A 19007-nucleotide genomic window follows, 5' to 3' on the forward strand; every position below is an offset into this window, starting at 1 on the left:
GTACGGATCTCTTCTATAAATACACAATCAATGACATCATAAAACGAGGGTTAATATAAACGACAGAAGAATTCATCATGGAGAAAAGATGTGTGCAACAATTGAAAATAGATATTAGAGAGAATAAAAGAGAAAGAGAAATATGACATAAAGTGAACATGTAGGATATATACAAATGGCATGAAGAGTTGATTTGACTGATGGAATTATTTTAGTATCAACCTAATGCTATACTCCGAAAATACCTAAAATTACCCAACCGAAAAAACATGGAGTATGTGATGGAAATCTTTGCAGTAATGCAGAAATCTTGGCTTACATTTAGCAGACGGTCCGTAATTTTAAAAAAAAAAACCGAGTAACCCTAATCAATCAACTACCTTTGCTAGATTATTTTTGTATTCAGCTTACTGAGTTAAGCCATCAAGTTCTTGGCTTTAGAGAAAATCGTGTATGAAAAGCGGGTTCTTTGTTTTTGCATAACTAACCACGCATAAATGTTTGTAAAAACCACAACAAATGCGACACAGATAAGAGATGGGAATTGTTTGAGCCACCTTGAAATTTGCAACAATCCTCAAATGTAGCCACTGTCCAGCAGAGATTTTCGTGATTCAGTAAACAAATAAAAGGGATAAACAAGGACAGCAGCAAGAACAATAATAGGAAGGCAATCGATGGGCATGTTCACAGCATGTCCGTATATATATCTATGTGTATATTTATATTTTTATTTTTAAGTTGAATGTTTTTGTTCGGTTTTCACACAAGACCCGTCTACTATATATACTGCTCTCCATATTGTTTCAGCATCGTTGCGTTTCGTGTTGTGTTCCTTTTTTTTCTTTTAGGTATATAAGTATTTTTTGTGGTCGCCTTTCGCGACACGCTGCTTAGTCATGCCCATAAAACGCGCAACGTGTTGTGAAATTTTCTAACGGTTAACAATAAATGTGGGCATAAAAAATGGCATCATCGTCAGCCCCCCAGCAGCCCTATTATAATCATCCACATGTCCTGCTCATCCTATACAAGCGTCACGGCGATTGCCAGTCACTCAAGTTCAAAAAGCTTACAATTTCCACTTTTCCACTTTCCCTTATTTTTTTTATTATTAACATTTATAGAAACAAAAAAAAAAATTGGCTAATATTTGAGCTAGATACCTGGGTTGGAGATTGCGTATACGCGACGTGGTCGCTGTTTGTGAATCGAAAACATTTTATAAATGTAGCTATAAAATTTAAGTGTAAGGAAAAAAAAGCTGCATTAAATCGTATTTAGAGCAATAAAGTACAAGTAACATATGTTTTTTGCCATATCTAATAAATGTTTGCCTAATTTCAGCTTAAATCCATAATTCAATTTTTGCTAATTTAAAGGAGCTTTATCCATGTAAAGGACCTTTAATATGCCTGAGTTTTGGCTACAGAGAACTTCCCGAGCAGGAAATTGCTCATAACATTAAATAAATTTTTTCTATTACTTTCGTAATGTTTTTGCTGTTTGTTTTGTCGCTGTCATGATTCATTTTAAGTAACTAATTTATTTAGTGGCCAATATCATTAGCATTAATTTTATTAATTTGCCCAAAGCCGTCTGCATAAATAGAGCCATATCCGTGTGTACTTCAATTCGTTTGAGTATAATATATAATTGAGCAGCCCGACAAATAATATTGCGCTGCCTTCAAATTGGTCATTAAGTCAAATTCAATGCGTGCCACATAACAGAAAAAAAAAACGGGAAAAATTGGAGCCATAATGAGTTTATTGATTTGGGGCCTGGCCCACAATTTGATGGCTGTGTTCATGTTCGCGTCATGGGAATTTAATATCAATTTGATGCCACTTAAGATTGAAATATGTGGGGGTGGTGTAACCAGAACTTGTGTAAGGTTCTGTTCAGCTTGAAATGCCTTGAAGATTTCTCAGGCGCAATATTGTGTTTAGTTTTTGAGGGCAGGTTATATTTTTATATTTTTTTACATTCCAGTGGTAGTTAAGCATTTAATTATTGGTTTTTCTATAAAGAATTTTCAAAAGATATATGTTCTTAATCCATATGAGAGATTTTCAGAGATTTCCAGAGATTTCCAGCTAAAAGAGGTTTGTTTGTTTCACTTTGTCCTGAGCTACTTATCAAGCTAAAGACACAACAATAAAGATATAGTTTTACCGCCGGATATTGTATAAACATATTTATGTATTAGCTCTCTTATTATTCTGTTAACCTTCTATTAATTCCATTATTAACCCAAAAAATATTATTTTGTGAGCTCACAGAACACATCAAATCCGTTTACAGGGTATCTTTCAGTGGGCTCTTATCTAAACCACTCTATTTTTGTTTTGTTTTGGACTGTTTGGCTACAAATGACAAGTCCAAATGTAAACAAAGTGAAGTGGCAACCACCGCCAACGATTGCCATTAATATTTATCGCCCAGGCCATCATTGTCAGAGTACCACATGGCATACAGTCTTCTATGGCACATGACTATCCATATAGGATGTTTACATGTGTGTGCGTGTTGTTGCTGAAAGTGCGGCAATAGTGTGTGCTTTATGGCCCAAAGAGACAGCTGAACTGAAGTCAAGGCGAAGCTTTAAGCTTATAAACTGTAAGAGTTTAGGTAATGGAATATAATTGTTACATCGCATAGATTGACATTAACTGGACTTATATAATATTGTGCAATTTACAGTCTGCACATTTCAATTATTGTCAGCCAGCGAGTGCTGTGATAGGATGTACTTAAATGAAAATACTTGTTACATGAGCAGCCAACAAAACCCTTTGTTTAATTATAACAAAAACGAATGAGCACACACGCACACATGGACACAAACCCACACACATACATAGGCAGCAAGTGTTGGTTGTGTTGGAAGTGATGCTAAATTGTGTGTTGTAAAACGATATTTAGAAATGTGACAGCGTAACAATTTCCAAGACCTTGATTGCTTTTATAAATAAACTGTTTTGTTGTGATATCTAAAGTGTTTTAAATTTCTGCAATCATAATATTGCATTTATTTGCATTGTAACCAATATGGAAATAGCCCAAAATACATAACTGAAAATACATAAATACAAACATTAAATAGTTTATAGCTAAGGTTCGAGTTAATAAAATGTTTATAAATTAACGTAAATAATAAAGTTGGAGTAGATTCTATCTGTGTGTATCTGATCTGACTATAATTTAATAAAGTAAAGTCTACATGCTTAATGCATTAAATGGTCTTCAACTAACTAACTTTAACTTAAAGTCTTAGTTTGGATCAATAATGAATACTTTTGAATATATCATTTAAAAAACTTTGATGATTTTATTGTAGTAACAGGAATTTTGAGATAATTTCATTTTTATTTATGTTTTTGCAAGAAATACCATGGCTTTTCAAAGTTTTGCATATTAGAAACTTTCTTAAATTGAAGCTAATTTAAATTCAAGCATATTTTCCCAACTTTTCAATTGTATATCAGAAAAGTAAGATAATGCAATTAAAAATTCTAAAGAAAAGATAATTAAAATGGATTAGATAGAAAGGATAATACAAGATGGATAAGATAGATAAGATAAGATATTGAGAAGCGTTTCCAAATGTTTTCTACAATTTTTCGTATGATTTAAATTCAAATTTGTGTTCGAAATTACCATAATCAGGCCAAAATAAAATTGAATTATGCACACACTGCGACTACACAATATGTATATACAGAATGTGACTGATTTCCATTTAGATTTTCTTTGCAACTCATCTCTTTTATTTTGCCAGTTTCATTCGTTTGCGTCATCCCTGCTGACAGATATAATTAATGTATTTCATTTAATTTAGCTGAAATTACAGTATGCTCATTTTATTTATAATCATGTGGTCAAAATGTGTAACTCGAACGTCAAACAATGTAATTTGCTGCCAATTGGGCTGTTGTTTAATTAAAACTCCCATAAATAGGTAAATGCGATTTGCAACAACTTGTTTATACAATGCAATATATTGCATTTGTTACCCACAAATTGCATCTGTGACTCGACGACTATTAAAAGTCCATTTAATTATAATCGAACTAGCAACAGCGCATCAATATTCCAGTATTTCGTGTGGCATGCCACAATGATGATGCCGCACATTAGCATATATGTAAAAACCATTCAACTACCTGGAAGAGTTGCCCGACCTGGGTCGCCAAACTCTGTGAATGCTGCTGAAAGCCCATTTGAACCTATTGTTGTTGTTGTAGTTGTTGCCGTTGTTGCCGTTGTTGCTGCTGGTCTCAAGTGTAAAATGTACGTCTGTAAAGGTGAATGAACACTGACAGCAGCAACGGCAGCATCGATATTTATGTAAATATGCATAAATAAAATGGGCAAAGCCCATAAAGTACAGCTACGTGACTGAGGCAAAAAATAACATAGCATACTTTTCTGCGCAGCGAGCAAAATGCGTGGAAATTGGCTTCGGCCTTAAAGCCATTTAATTTTATTAAGCAAATGGGAGCTTTAAAATCCATCCACCCCCGCATTTCTCTGAGAAGCGTTGTCTGGCTGAGGCGACCCGCAAAAGGGCCTAAAAGCGGACCTCGGGCTACCCGGCGAGTGCTTCACAAGTCACTGAGTAAATAATTTAGCGCATTCAATTATGTATCATAATGTGGCAAATACATATATATATATATAAAGTGTATGCATATATATATATATATATATATATATCTATATATATAAATGAACGCCTTTTAATATGTATAATACGCTCTGGCATGCTGGTCGTATCAATTTGAACGGCTTTAACGAAAACGTAGCTTGCAAATGGGCGCCGTTTTGGATCTAAAATAAAGTACATTTCACTTGATGCTGGTCTTGCATATTCAGCCCCCTTGTATATTTATGGACTTAAATTTAAGCGCGCTTTAAGTTTGAGATACGTTAAGCTGCGTGAGCTTGTAACTATTGCAACTGTTATTCCCAGGCGAAATACTTTCCTATGCCTCAGAAGTGTCTAAAAAGTTAGTTTTTCCTCTTAAATGACAGGTGCTACTAAGAAACTTGGGCTTAAATTCAGTTGCATAATATTGTAAATCCTTGCTGCGGGCAAAACACTTCTGATTGCCCAAGCAAAAGACTCTGCTATTCACCAGGAAAAAGGTCTATGAAAAGTGAACACATTCATTTTACCGAAAGATGTATTGTACGCCGATTTGGGTCTGAAATAAAGTGTTTTATAGTCAAATCTTTCCTATCCACGCGGCAGGTAGAGAGATAAGATAACGATAGAAAGGCAAGACTGATACGATTTTTAGCTTAAATCAAAATTACTTAGATTTTCGTTTAACTTCTTACTGTTGTTAATATATATCGCCCCTTTTTTTGCACCAGACATAGCAAGTGGATGATAGGAAAGCGATAGAAATGCGATATGGCCGCATTTTGTGTATGCTCGGCAACTTTTCAATTGATATTATCTAAATGATGTATTTTTTGATGGGTCTTACCTCTCTTTCGAAAAATCAAATCATGTTAACGCTTTGTCGTCTTCAGAGTCAGCCACTTGAAGCTGTTGTTGCTTTGCTCTTTGTTTTTGTAGGTTTGTTTCGGATTTTTTTCTTTAGATTTTTTATTGTTGTCTGCACTGTCTGCGGCAGGCTTTTATGTACTTAAATGAGTATTTTATGTATTGTATTACCAGAGCGTTCTTATTCTCTTTATATACCCATATATTCACTTAAAAGCACACAGCACTTGTATTGCTTTTGGCTTTCAATTTTTATTTTTTTTTTTTTATTTGTTTTTAAATCTGTTTTTCTTTTATTTTACATATATATATATATATTTTTTTGTATTATTTTCTGTTATAATTCAATTTGCTGGCGCTGCGCAATTCTATTGAAGAAATGTATGCTGAACAGATATTTAAATTTTCTGAGACATGTGAAAAGCTGCGTGTGTATGTGTGCCCATGTGTGCGTGTGTTGCTGTTGTCCTGTGTAAAGTTAATTTGTCCTTTGTTTGTTCATTGAATTTGCAGCATTTATGTAGTTTATTATTGGCTTTTAAATTGCATAATATGATATATATATTTGTGGGCGGCTCCTTGCGAATGCTTTCTTTGTCGAATTATAAATAGCTTCAAAATGGGCTTTGTGCATATTTAAGCCATAGATAAAAGTAGATTAAAAAGAAAAGATAAATCTGTTTGACTTTGTCAGGTTATTTATGTTAAATTAAATACTATCTAGTCGCATGAATGAAATGTTATGTAAGGTCTAAGAAGTCGAGAATGCCTGTTCGTATGAAGCAACTGAATGCAGCTGATAAACTTCACAGTGAGCAAAAGTTTTTAGCCTCTGCCTGATTTTTTTTTTACTCTTTTGAGCAAAGTTTCTCTATTTCGCTGTCATCAGAGTGCTTAAATATTTAGAGACCTGTGACACATCAGATTGTTTTGAACTTTTAGTTTTCTATATCAATTTTCATTTCTCAAAGTATTCTCTGCAGTCTTTTTGCTATTCCTTTGCAGAAACTTGTAAGCAATTAATGGTCAAGTCGGTAACTCGCAGGCTAAAATAACTGTAAATAATGAATGAAATGGAAACTTTGTTGCAACTCAGCTGAAGCAGCCCCCTCCCCCTCCCCCTTAGTCCAACCCAAAAAAAGTTGACATTTGAAAGTTTTAAATGCCAGCCATGCCATGCCACCTCAGCCTCCCCTCTAGCTGCCAGTCCCCAATTTGTAACCTTTAAGCTGCGACTATTTATGAATATTTATTAGCTGTAAACTTGGTATGTAGTTAATTGAAGCGGTTCACATAATCCCGAGACCTGTTGCCTCATTAACGCCTAGGCCGCTCGCAATAAAAGTATTTGGCCAGCGGGCAAAGTTAATTACAATATTTTATGGCCGGGCATACGAAACAAATTTAATTCCCTAACAAATTGCCCACGGTGCAGAGAAACGTGACCGAGACGAACATTAGGTTCATTAAATACTGCGAAAAACAAAAATGAATAAAACTTCAAGTTGAAAAAGTCCTTAAATGCGTAATTCAAAGAGGAACTAAGTAATTATTTTTATTTCTATTATAAATTAAGGCCAAAATAGAAGGAGCGGACAAAAGGTCACTGTTGAATTGAATATAAAAGTGAGCCTTCGGATTTTATTGTATTTTACTAAGAGAAGAATGTATTGTGTTTCTGGTACGAACTAAACGAAGGGAGAAGCATCATCGTGCACTATCTTCTTAAGCTTGCTCACTTCATATCTGGTCGACAGATGAGCAGAATATATAGGGGAGAAGCGGCAAACATTTTCTATTTCCCTCTTTTAAACTAATTCATCTTAACATTACAGTGTTTAAGATAAGCTGCAGCGAGAAGCGTCAAGCTCTTTAACTGCTTACTTGAAGACGCTTCGCTCTTCGTTTTTGTTTTGCCGCGAAACTGCAAGGTTTTTTAACACCACTAAACTTATCTTTTAACCTTTTCTGCCTACTGAAAATAAAGGGAGCAAGGTTTTTTAACACCACTAAACTTATCTTTTAACCTTTTCTGCCTACTGAAAATAAAGGGAGAAGGGACAAATTATTTAATTTTGTATTTTGTTGTAGTTTTCACATTATTTTCAATTAAGTTGTTTCTTTTTGCTTGTTTGGGGCATACAATGCGAGAAGCGGCAAACCTTTTCAAAGATAAGCCTCCTATTAACGCTTCTCTCTTCATTCGATGAGTAACTTATACAGAAGCCTTTGCGTTTGGTTTACACTTAAGCCTAAGTCAAGCTTAAAATATGTCCTCTGGGGCAACATAAAAAAAAATGTTAATACTGTTGAATGCTATAATTTTTTTTATTGAAAACTTAAACAATGTAGTAAAGTTGTACTTTGTAGCACCGAATGCAAAAGCAAAAGTTTTATTACTTTCTGCAAGGTCATAACGACAAGAACAACCTGTAAGTAAAATCTCAGATATATCTAGTTGTGCAGATTGGACACGGGGATGTTGGATGGATGGTGCTTGAGGGTGGGCAAGGGGCAGCAGGTCGGGGTATTGGGGCAAGTTTTGCTCATACGCTTCATTTTTATTTTTGTTTTTTTTTTTTTGGAGGCGGACGCCCACGCGGCGCCATTTGCGCATCTCTGCGCTGGTTATTCAACAGCGCCTAAAAGACTGCCGTTTCTGCGCCATAAACGCCAAAACGCATTTCAAATTATTCAAAAGCATTTATATATTTTTTTTTACTAAGAAAAAAAGGATGTGAAATGGATATCGAAGCCCAGTTTTCAGCAATTGGATAAACTGTTAATTAAATTTCCACGAAATTGACGCCGCACGCAGAACTTTCGCTTTTCATTACAACAAACACAACAATAACGACAACAACAACAACAGCCAATACACATAGATACACACGCTCACACACACACACGCACACACACACAGGCACACACCCACGTGTGCTGCTACCCACACTAAGCGCTGAATTTGTTCACACGGGCACTTTTCACACAGTTTCTGGTCCGTTCAGTTTATTATCGCACAACCAACGCACTCGCAACTCCGCCACGAACTGTTTCTGTTATCCAGAGTCCTTTCACATTCAAAGTTCAAATACGCTCTGCGAATGTCCGCCAAGCGGTTCGTGTCCTGCGCCTCGTGTGCTGAGCGAACACTTCGCCACTCGCTCTCACGCATCCTGTCGCCAGTTGTTGTTGTTGCTATTTGTTATCAGTTTGATTTGATTTGGTGGCAAGAAGCAGCAGCAGCAGCAGCCCAAGTCCTCGCACAACCTGCCTTTACTTGGGCGAGGGTGTCTGCTGTATGTGTGTGTGTATGCTCTCAAGGATATTTCCTGTGTGAGAGCGCACTCCGCGTAATTCACCACAGTTGTTCCTGTTGCTGCTGCCGCTCTCTGTTATTTGTTTGCTACAGACACCTGTAGTGCGTGCTGGCAAAAGCTTTTGCGCCAGAGTTGCCACCCTGTCAGCTAGTATATGTCCAAGTACGCTTAGAACAAATGCAGTGTTGCATAACAATTAATGAACGTCAGAATAAAATAAGTTTAGATTCGTCAAGATCGTGCAGTATGTTGTCGGTTTCATAAATAAGTATAAATATAATTATTTAAGTATCATGCATTTAGTTTTCTATTAAAACAAATTTCCTCTTGTTGTAAAAGGTTTAGTACAATAAATGAACATTATGAATGTAAATTATTGCATTCTTATTATTAAAAACTGATTACATTTTTCAAGCACTTACGTCTTTTGGGCGTAGATGTAAGCAGCTATTACGGCGATTGACCGTGGATTAGAAAGCGATTGCAGCAATTCTAGTGAAATATTGCTCAACAGGGCGAGTGTTGCTTATCGCATTGAACATTCAATAGCATAGTGTTGAAAAGCGCACACAATTATTTACCAACTATTTGGTTATTGCAGAAAACTGCAATTTATGAAATCCATCGTCGAGTCAATATTATAACAGGTATATGCAAATGACATGGCTGCCTTTTATAACACCAACACATATGTATATAAATTGCTATCTTTAATGGGCACCTGTCATAGCCAAGGAAATTAGGATAATAAGCTTTCAGTTGGCTACATAAACAATGTACGGTACCCAGGCCAACACGCGCAACGCGAGCTATTGAAGGCCATGTTATGCTCTGTTGGGCAATGCATTTTAGCCTCAATTACTCAAACAACGACAACCTGTTGGCATTTTGTGCGCTATTTCTTGACACACCACCTCGCCCACCAATAGGTATGTCTGTCTGTCTGTCTGTCAGTCTGTCCTGTTCGGTAGTTTCTACAATTTGCTACATTCTAAATGAACTCTTAAAAGTGCTCTGACATTTCACTTGGTCACGTTGCGACCAGGGGACACAGTGATGGAGAGAGGGATGGTGAGAGGGAGGGTGTGAGGGGGAGTGAGCGGTAGCGAGCGGGAGACCGTGGTAGATATTAAAGTGGCATGGGATGTGGCCAACAGTTGACGTAATTTGCAGGTAATGTGTGGCCTGTTGCTGCTCCTGTTCATATTATTGCCCCCAGGGCAACGGATGTGTGGCAACAATCTATACACTCCCTCTCCCTCTCTCTCTCTCTCTCTCACTTGTTGTATCTTTGGCGCTGCAGCGAGTACAAAATTGCCTTTTGCTGGCGCTGGCCAAGCGTGTGACATGTGCGCGTCGTATTGATTTATGGCATTGATGGCGCTCGGAGCTGGATTCGACACATCCTATCATTTGCTGGTCTGTAATAAAAAACTCACTTTGTCTGGCTCGAAAAATAACACAACGCCCAACCGACACACACACACATATCCACACAAACTCCAGTCCAGTCAAAATCAATTTTAACACGCTTTCATTATATCGCAAAATTAATTGACTGCCTGCACTTGGTTCTGCCCGCTTCCGCCACCGCTCCCGGTTCCTGCTCCAGCTTTACAGCCATGTTAATTGAGTCAGCAACCAAAATGCAATATTCAAACAGTGTGCCCGTACTTATACATGCACATAGCTCTCTTCCTCTTTCTCTCGATATAAAGTGACAGATTCGAAGTGCAAGTGAATTTTGTGCACATTTCCGTTGTGCTAAACGTGATTGAAAGCGGAAATTGCGGCAGGTTCTTTCTTTTGCTTTACGTTTCGCCGCTTCCGTTTGACAGCCACAAAATGGTGGCTCATCACATCCTACTCGCTGCTCACGGGTCTCTGCTCCTTGCTCTGGCAACTCCCGCTCCATCCGTGGTTTAGGCCTGAGTGACTGGCAAATCGTGTTTTTCAATTGACATTCGATAAAATTGTGTTAGAGACCCCTTCACTCGCACCGTTGGCCCCGCTTTAAGCTACACAACTAAAACTGCTGAAGTGTTGGACAACGCGCGCTGATGCGATTAACGGTACCGAACATCAGCGACTGTCGTACACCATCAGGATTTTGGTATACACTTACAAATTAGGGATACGTTAAATAGTTGGTTAGCTATGCATGAGTAAAACTTATATTTTTGTTAATTAGCTGATCAGAAAATATTTATATAGCCGTTATAAATTGTATATGTACTTATACATACAAATAATTAAGATAATCAAATTATATTTCATATAAGTATTTAAAGCTTGTTTTTATGCCTTTACCAAATGTTATATGTTTTCACAATAAAGTAGAGCATATCATATGCGATCTAAAATAGTTTTTAGCTCATTCCTAGTGCTGATAAAAATGTTGCAAAAATGTGAAAATTTGTGGAAAAGGGAAAAATATACAAAAAACACGATTGCATTTAATTGAATTTGAGCTTGGCTTAGGACATCAGGCCCTCGTTGCGCAATATGGCCGTCATGTCAAACTGCAGCAGGACAATCAAATACGATGTAGCCGCGCTCACAGTCTGCCACAAAAAAAAATATAAGGGTAAAATATACAAATAAATTGTAGTTAAAAGTCAGCTGTCAGTTGCAGCTGCAGTTGACTTACAGAGAATATAAACGTGTAGTCCAGTGCAAAGAGTCCGATGCCATTGAACTGAAAGTAGCCCTCCCAGTGCAGGAATTGCAATGTAAATGACTTCATTTTGTTGTAAAACAGATCATTGCTCAACATAAAGGCGGGCTTCTTTTGCATAATCTCGTGCACAATCATGGCCGATTGCTTTGAATGATTGTTGGCATTGCAGCACAGCCGCAGCACAATGTAGGCCACGACCATGGTGGTAAAGCTCCAGATCACATACAAATAGGTTACATAGTCCAGCAGGCGGCTCTTGCCGCTGACTATAAAGTTGACCTTCGTCTCGAGGAATATGCCGAATATGCTGACCACAAAACAGGCCGCCATATAGGGTACACACTGTGGTCCGAATTCGCCATTGGTTATCACGCTCAATGCGAGTATTTTGTCGTGCAGCTTGAACAGATCCGGCAAATTGGCCTCCGATGTGCTGCTACAGAAATTGGTTACAAAATGGAATTTGGGCTCAATTACACTGTGCTACAGACGACACTTTTCTTTTGCAATCAGGCTGTAGTTTTACTTTTCTGATGCAACAACTAAAAAAATCAAAACAAATAACTAAAAATAAACTCCTTGTAATGAATTTCTATTTTTATCAACATTTCCAGAAGCTGAGGGTAAATAATCCCTTGATAGACCTATTTAATGGGTAAAGGAATATACTAGCGTTAATAAAAATTGATTTATTGAGAAAGTTTTTTCCCACTGCCGAGGGGGAGGTGTTAAAACTTGATCTGAATATACTATTCTAGAAGCTACATGTAAAATTTGGATGACTGTCATTCTTAAAACTTAAAAGATTTTTTCAAAACTTAGGATAAACATATCGATTTCTGTCGATTGCTTGGAAACGAGGCAAGAGATTTGTTCTAGATATCGATTTCTGTCGATTGCTTGGAAACGGGGCAAGTTATCAATGATCGGAAACACACTCGTACTGCGAGGGAAATAGGAGGATCTACGTTCAAGTCGCTAGCTCTTATAGGTTCTGAGAGCTAATATATACGGACAGACAGACAGGCGGACATGGTTAGATGCACTCGGCTGATTGATGCTGATCGGATCGGGGTCGGATTTTTCTTGCTTCTGCCTGTCAAATACATTTGCACAAAACAATTATATATTTTTAACCACTTTCAATGGGTTAAGGTATATAAAAATAACAGAAAAACTATTAAATATTGATTTTGTTATTCGGGACGCAATCAGAAAAGTAAAGAGCCTGTTGCATAGTGTTATTAGAAGGGGTTTTGTTAGCTTTGGTTTTTTTGTTTGTTTCTTTTTGGCTCACTCGGTATTCTCGCCCATCATGCCGTCGTTGTAATCAAAAATATCATCGTCCTCCTCATCGCTGGTATTCAGTTCATCCTCGTCGTCCTGTTTTGGAGGCTGCGCCTTTTGGCTCTTCAATTCATCCGCCAGTTTGAGCTCATTGCTGAATATGGCTTTGGTTGCGGCTGCCTTCTCCGTTGGCGTTGGCTTCCGCTCCTGCTTCTTGCCCTCGCTCTCAATGTCGAAGACGGTGAGCGGAGCATGACGATGACGCGCCTCCTGGTTAATCTTCTCGAACAGCTTATTTATTTGCTCAAAGCGATTCGAAATGACAGACACATGATAGATGAATTCCCCTTGAATAATGCTGCCAGCCAGATATGGAAAGCTCGACACCATAAATGGTATTATCGCATATTCGCCGAAGGTGCTGCAAATTGTATGAGAAATTATGTTCAGATATAGCTGTGTTTTTTTTTTATGTTGTGTGTTTTACTTGGTTATGGTCAAGGCAGATTTTTTTCGTAGACAATTTATTCAACAACTAATATTTATTTAATTTATTTTATATGGTAAAATGATAGATCAGAAGCGAAACAGACAAATTTAAAATATATTTTTGCTTAAAATAAATATTTATGTATGTTTTGCGACAATCGATTAAAATTTAAAAAACAAATCCTAATTTTGATATAATTTCTAAAAAAAATGGCAACATGGCGTTGGTTTTTATGCCACAACATTTTTTAATATTTTTGAATATTTTGGGCAAATACAGTCAGATTTTGGAAAAGTACACTCGTTAAGACTCTTACTATCGATTGGCATTACAAAACCGAATTCCAAATTTGGATCAAATTTGTCAAAAATGGCAAGGGGTAACATCACGGTCGGTTCTGAACATCCACAAGTTTTTAAGGGCAGTAAGTTCTCTAGACCTTCTCTTCAAGATTGGACTCGATTCAAACGATTTCCCTTCATTTAAATGTTTATAAACAAAGGTAAAATTTGGAATAGTTTGGAGTATGTTAAAATACCACTTCGGGGTCGATTTATGCAAACAAGCTCTTTCGAATATCGAGCTTAGTCAGCAAAACAAGCTTCTATTTAAATTTTTCATTTACATGCGTTGTTTCGATTTTCGCGAGTATCAGAGTTCACTTTAATAAACCAAAAAAGTCGCGTTGAGTTTTCGAATTATGCATTAGGAAACTAAAATACATTCAGATTGTATGAATGCCATGTCGATAAATATGCAAATCCCAAATATGGGCATTTATAAGCCCATGGATGATGATGAGCCACGCATTGATAAGTATGTCATACTCACAGATACAATTCCCTGGAATCGTAGTAGAGGGCAAAGATAAAAACGCTGAACACAAATAGCCAGGTGAAATGATAGGCAACGCTGTGTTTAACCGCCTGGGAGCGCATTTTATCCAGTTCGGCGACCCGACGGCACTTCTGAATGATGACATCGATCTCCGCGAGGCGCGTCTCAAAGTCCACAAAGAACTGCTTGCGGCGATACAGACTCAGCAATATGACGGTCAGATAGAGAAAGGCGCCGAGATGCATGAAGAGATTGTTGCTCAGCCGGCAGACACTGTTGCAGTCATCCAGAAATGGCAGCCCGAATCTGTGATACAGATTGATGCCCAAATAGGAGGCCAGATACAAACAGGGCATGATCAACATCATGACATAGTCCAGCATAAAGTTCGACTGTAATTGCTGTCGATTCAGTGGTATGAGCCCAATGGCCTAAAATATGGAATCGAAGAAATATATATATATTATATATAATGTTCCGTGTTAATAATATGCATAACTCACCATTGACAGCCAATTCATAACTTGTATCATTTTGTTTTGGTGGTTGTCTCTTCGAACTAACTGCCTCGCTTTGCTGCACGCTCTGGACTAACCTGCCAGCTCGAGTGTGGCTTCAATTCGACCCTATATATTGGTTCAGTTTGTTGTCATAATAAAAACGGTTTCATTGAGTGGATAATGCGCATATGTTTAAGATAAATATCTTCGGAGTTGTGCGCCTCCCCAAAAAAGTGGGGCTGGTAATGCTTTTAGTTTATTAAATGTGAACAACAAATGCACTGAGCGAAATTACAAAATGTTTAGTCATTTACCCATAAATGTGTGGAAAGGAATTGAGATAAGTTTGTTTACTTTACCAACACTTGTTATATGAGTCCAATAATCCATTATGTAAGGACATATTTCGAATTAAATAAACTTTTTTACTCCTTTCCAGAATATAAAACAAACTGATATGAAATTTTCAAACATGATGCGAGATTATTTTCAGTTTGTTTTTCAAGCGATTAAATCAACGTTTTTCGATGGTTTCGTTAATTACCCAACACTGGCTACCTGTTTAGTGTTGCCATCCAACTGAAATTAAGCTCTTTTATGAGCTCATTTGTTATTAGTTTGTTGCGATTTAACAAGTTGTATAAAATTCTTAATTAGATTTTGGTTAATTTTATTTTCGAAGCATCTCACACTTTGCTTTTACAACTATTTGCATTGTTTTCTCCTCCATTACGAGGCACTACAACAATTTGCCTGCACTTGGCGGCATCCTCTGAGCTTGATCTAATAATTTCCACATATTTTCACCGTATTTTACTTGCTAATTAAACAATTATAAGTTAGAGGCCCGACATCTGGGCTGGCTTTCAGCACAAATTAACAACTACAACGAAAACGACAACGACAACTACTATGGCAACAGCAACTACAACAATAACAAACGCGTTAGCTTTGCGCAGCTCTAAGAAAACCAATTAAAAGCAAAGCCCCTTGCAGCATTAGAACCGACACATGGATAATAAAATGCAAATTTCCCTCGAGCTGACGGCTGCTCTAAGCAGGCGGGGGAGCGGTGGGGCAGGATGATGACGTGGGGGAATGAATGTTTGTGTTCTGCTGGGATACAGGAGGAGTTACTTCTGATGCGAGTAAGCTCTGGCTCTGTTGAAGGTGTTGGCTTTTGCTTCGCATAGTTAATAATTGAGTTTGCAACTGAGGCACGCACAGCTCAGCCAAAACACACACACACACACACACACACACGCACACACACGCACACACACGCACACACATGCACACCGTACACACATGTCGTGCAGAGCGGGTAAACAAGCTGCTTTGAGGCTTATGCCTCTGCACGCGCTAAGACCGCATAAATACAAACACACACACACCCACAACTAACTGTAATGGGGCTTGGCTAACACACACACACACACACACACACACACACACACTTTTTGTCTGACTAGCCGCATCTTTGTTTATGCGAATATTGTGAACAGATTTAACTGCCGCTGAGCTTTATCATTTGCGTATTTAAATTTTGATCAACCCGCTTCTATTTGTTATTTTAACATTATCTTACTTGCTGCTTGCAGTTATTGTTATTGTTATTGCTATTGCTATTGCATTGCTGCCCTTGTCATAAACACGCCCACATTTTGCGCCCAATCCTGCGTTGCGCTTTATGGCCGCTGCGTTGCCGAATATTTTGTGGCTTTCCGCTTTTTATTTGCTCCCACTGGCGGTATCAATAAAATTGCGGTCATAAACTGAAACCGCAGCAGTGCCACGCCCCCACCGCCAAGTCTCAACTAGCCACATCCTGCTGCCAGCCAGATCCGTTCCCAAGTGCCGACGCTTTAGTCACTCAATCAAGTGGCACATACATTTCGGGGCCCCGCCCACAATTTTCGTGCGCCACGTAATGAGTTTGTTTGCCCAAGATTTTGGGCAAAGATTTGCCTAAACGTTTCTTTGGTTAGCCAGAAATTACGAGCCGAGCCGAAAATGTAGAGATTGCGTTCCAGAAACTGCAGCATGTTGATTTTGCCAGGCAGTTAAGGCCTGACAATTTTGTAAGCGCGTTTGCCAGCAGATTAGGGATTACCGCTAACCGATTACAAATTTAACTTAGCTTTAGTGCTAGTTAGTAGAGCTAAGAGTTGGTAAGTCTGCTTAAAAGTGTTTAACAAAACTGCTGTATTTACAAAATTCCAGCAAAGAGATTTCGCAAAGCTCAACAGTGCTCGTTTCCCAAGAATCATATTTATGTTATAATACCTATTTAAAGCCTTTACAAGAATTCTGCTTAGCTTGCACTACAAATTGCAAACAAATCTGTCAAATTTCTGACAAGAAAACTCAAATAGTTAACGTAAGACTTTTGACTGATTATTTTCCGTTGAACATTTCAACGCTGTTCAAAAATTAAGATTTCAAGTCATACAAAGTGATTATTTCAGTTTCTAAAATTTCATATATCTTCTTATATAATTATATATGATTATAAATCTTAAGCTGTAAGCTCTTGCGCTAACAAATTATGTTTTTTACAAGTCGATTAATTAACAGAGACTGACTTGAAATATGTATTCTCCATAATAAGAGTTGTTGTTTTAATTAAAGGGCTAAGCTAACTATTGAGCTAAAGTTTCATACAAAATATTCAAAATATATAGTCTCACCTAATATCTTATTTCTCATTATGCTCGCTTTTAAACGGGGTGGTCTCTGATTTTCACACATTTTGTGGCCTCGATGTCATTTTAGGAGAGAAGAGACTTTCTTGGCTGTTGGCAACTGATTCATTTTCAATTTCATTTGATCCCAGGGATTATTATGTCTGTGCTTTTCCGTGTTAGCATCTTAGCTTAGTTTTGTACAGTTCTTGCTTCACTTACATAAAATAAGTGCAATTTGATTAATCGGGTTCACCTGGAGCTAAGCGTTAACTTACAAGTGTGTTCATATCATTACAGGCAATGCGATGAACATTTTTCGGAGTAAGGAAGGTAAGTAAGGTAAATACATCAACATGGATAGGAATATGACAGGAATATCTATGCAAATCGTTGGGAATTATAAAAGGGATATTGAGATGTAAGAATTTTTTCAATTAATATATATTGAAAGAATTGAATATATATATTGAAAGATTTTTTGCGTTTTGAGATCAGCTTTATAACTAATTGCATCTCGAATTTGCAGCTTTTAAAGACGTTTGCTGAGATGTAGGATGTGGTTTGTGCATAAAATTCGCAATAACCGAGCTAAGATTTGTCTGGCTGATTTTTGGCCTTTTTTTCGTCATTTGTTGTGCTCGATGTATTTGGCAGGACCTCCAGAAATTGAATCCTTAAACGTGTAAGTGTCTGAGCGAAGCTCAACACAGTCTGAGGCCTGTCAAAATGTTCCTTATGCTTTTCCTGCCAACTAATAATGACGCTGCTTGTTTTGTTCTCTTTAGCGATTTTAGTGGCTTCGCTTACATAAATATTTCATTGAAAGCCATTCATAAAGGTCTTTGGTGCGCGCTGGTCCCAGCCACGTGTCCTGCTCGAGAGAGCCAACCGAACTGCGAACTGAGAAATCGAGAAATTGAGCATTTGCCGCTTTTCCTCGGAGCTTTTCACCACACATTTTGGCGCACAGGACAACAACTTTTCGTGCAAACATTTCGAGTTTAATTTGTTGTTGCCGCCAGTTTTGGAATGCAACTCGGCAAACTGACAATATGCAATGGGCAACGGGCAGCGGGCAATATGTTGACGTTGCCTAAATGTCAAATGCCAAGGATAATTCGTGGCGTTAATGCAGCAATTTCCGATGACTGCGAGTTGCTGTAAGTCAATGTTATGTCTGTAATCTGAAGATCAGAAGTCAGTTATGGCAAATGTTGTGTATGCTTAGTTTCTGATTTTCTTTTAAAAATAAAAATACTATTTTATTATATATAAAATATATTATGCTATTAACATTAAAGGTCATGTAGAGAACTTAATAATGAATTAAATCGAGCTATTTTTAGCTTCACCTTTTATATCCTGAACCCATTGAAAATGGATAAAAATCGTATAATGTTCTTGTGAATAAGTATGTAATAGGCAGAAGAAAGTATCTCCGACTCCATAAAGTATATACATATATATATTTTCGATCAGTATCAATAGCCGATTCGATCTGCAATGTATGAACGCATCGATCTTAGATACTAAAAACGACCTAATTTTATATCTCCGCGCGGAATTATATCGTTTTTAGATCATCGGAGCTATGTCGCTTTAAATATGTAACCAAGCTTTAAATGCAATAATATATCATAATAATTATTTTTGAATTCTTTGAGCAATGCACAAATTGTAATTTG

General features: G+C 37.4%; 1 protein-coding gene and 1 long non-coding RNA gene across 3 annotated transcripts; one reads left to right on the top strand and one right to left on the bottom strand.

The window, feature by feature from the left end:
• Positions 1-11214: 11214 nt before the first annotated feature.
• Gr33a (Gustatory receptor 33a) lies at positions 11215-14769 on the bottom strand. Of its 2 annotated transcripts, none has more exons than XM_064685734.1 (5): positions 14639-14769; positions 14130-14566; positions 12819-13229; positions 11492-11954; positions 11215-11405 (listed from the first exon to the last, which is right to left on the bottom strand). In XM_064685734.1, the coding sequence occupies exons 1-5, from the start codon at positions 14666-14668 to the stop codon at positions 11319-11321; spliced, it is 1428 nt and encodes a 475-aa protein (XP_064541804.1). In that variant the 5' UTR covers positions 14669-14769; the 3' UTR covers positions 11215-11318. The 2 variants fall into 2 exon arrangements, with proteins under 2 accessions (XP_064541804.1, XP_064541803.1); XM_064685733.1 differs by having other exon boundaries at positions 11220-11405; positions 11492-11957; positions 14639-14683.
• A 2880-nt stretch (positions 14770-17649) lies between these two features.
• LOC135430914 (uncharacterized) lies at positions 17650-18538 on the top strand. The gene is made up of 3 exons (XR_010436693.1): positions 17650-17740; positions 17849-18004; positions 18108-18538. It is a non-coding gene; the product is annotated as an uncharacterized LOC135430914 (long non-coding RNA).
• The last annotated feature ends 469 nt before the right edge of the window (positions 18539-19007 follow it).

Source organism: Drosophila montana, unplaced genomic scaffold (genome assembly GCF_035044405.1).
Source record: "Drosophila montana isolate Dmon_TW-CO22-7 unplaced genomic scaffold, ASM3504440v1 contig_309_1, whole genome shotgun sequence".
Classification (NCBI taxonomy): Eukaryota; Metazoa; Arthropoda; class Insecta; order Diptera; family Drosophilidae; genus Drosophila; species Drosophila montana.

Excerpts from the sequence above, each read along its gene's own strand:
- Gr33a (XM_064685733.1), bottom strand. The coding sequence starts at position 14,668 with ATGATACAAGTTATGAATTGGCTGTCAATG. Across the intron at positions 14,567-14,638 it reads TTATGAATTGGCTGTCAATG|GCCATTGGGCTCATACCACT; the intron begins GTGAGTTATGCA and ends TCCATATTTTAG. Across the intron at positions 11,406-11,491 it reads ACTACACGTTTATATTCTCT|ACTGTGAGCGCGGCTACATC; the intron begins GTAAGTCAACTG and ends TTTTTGTGGCAG.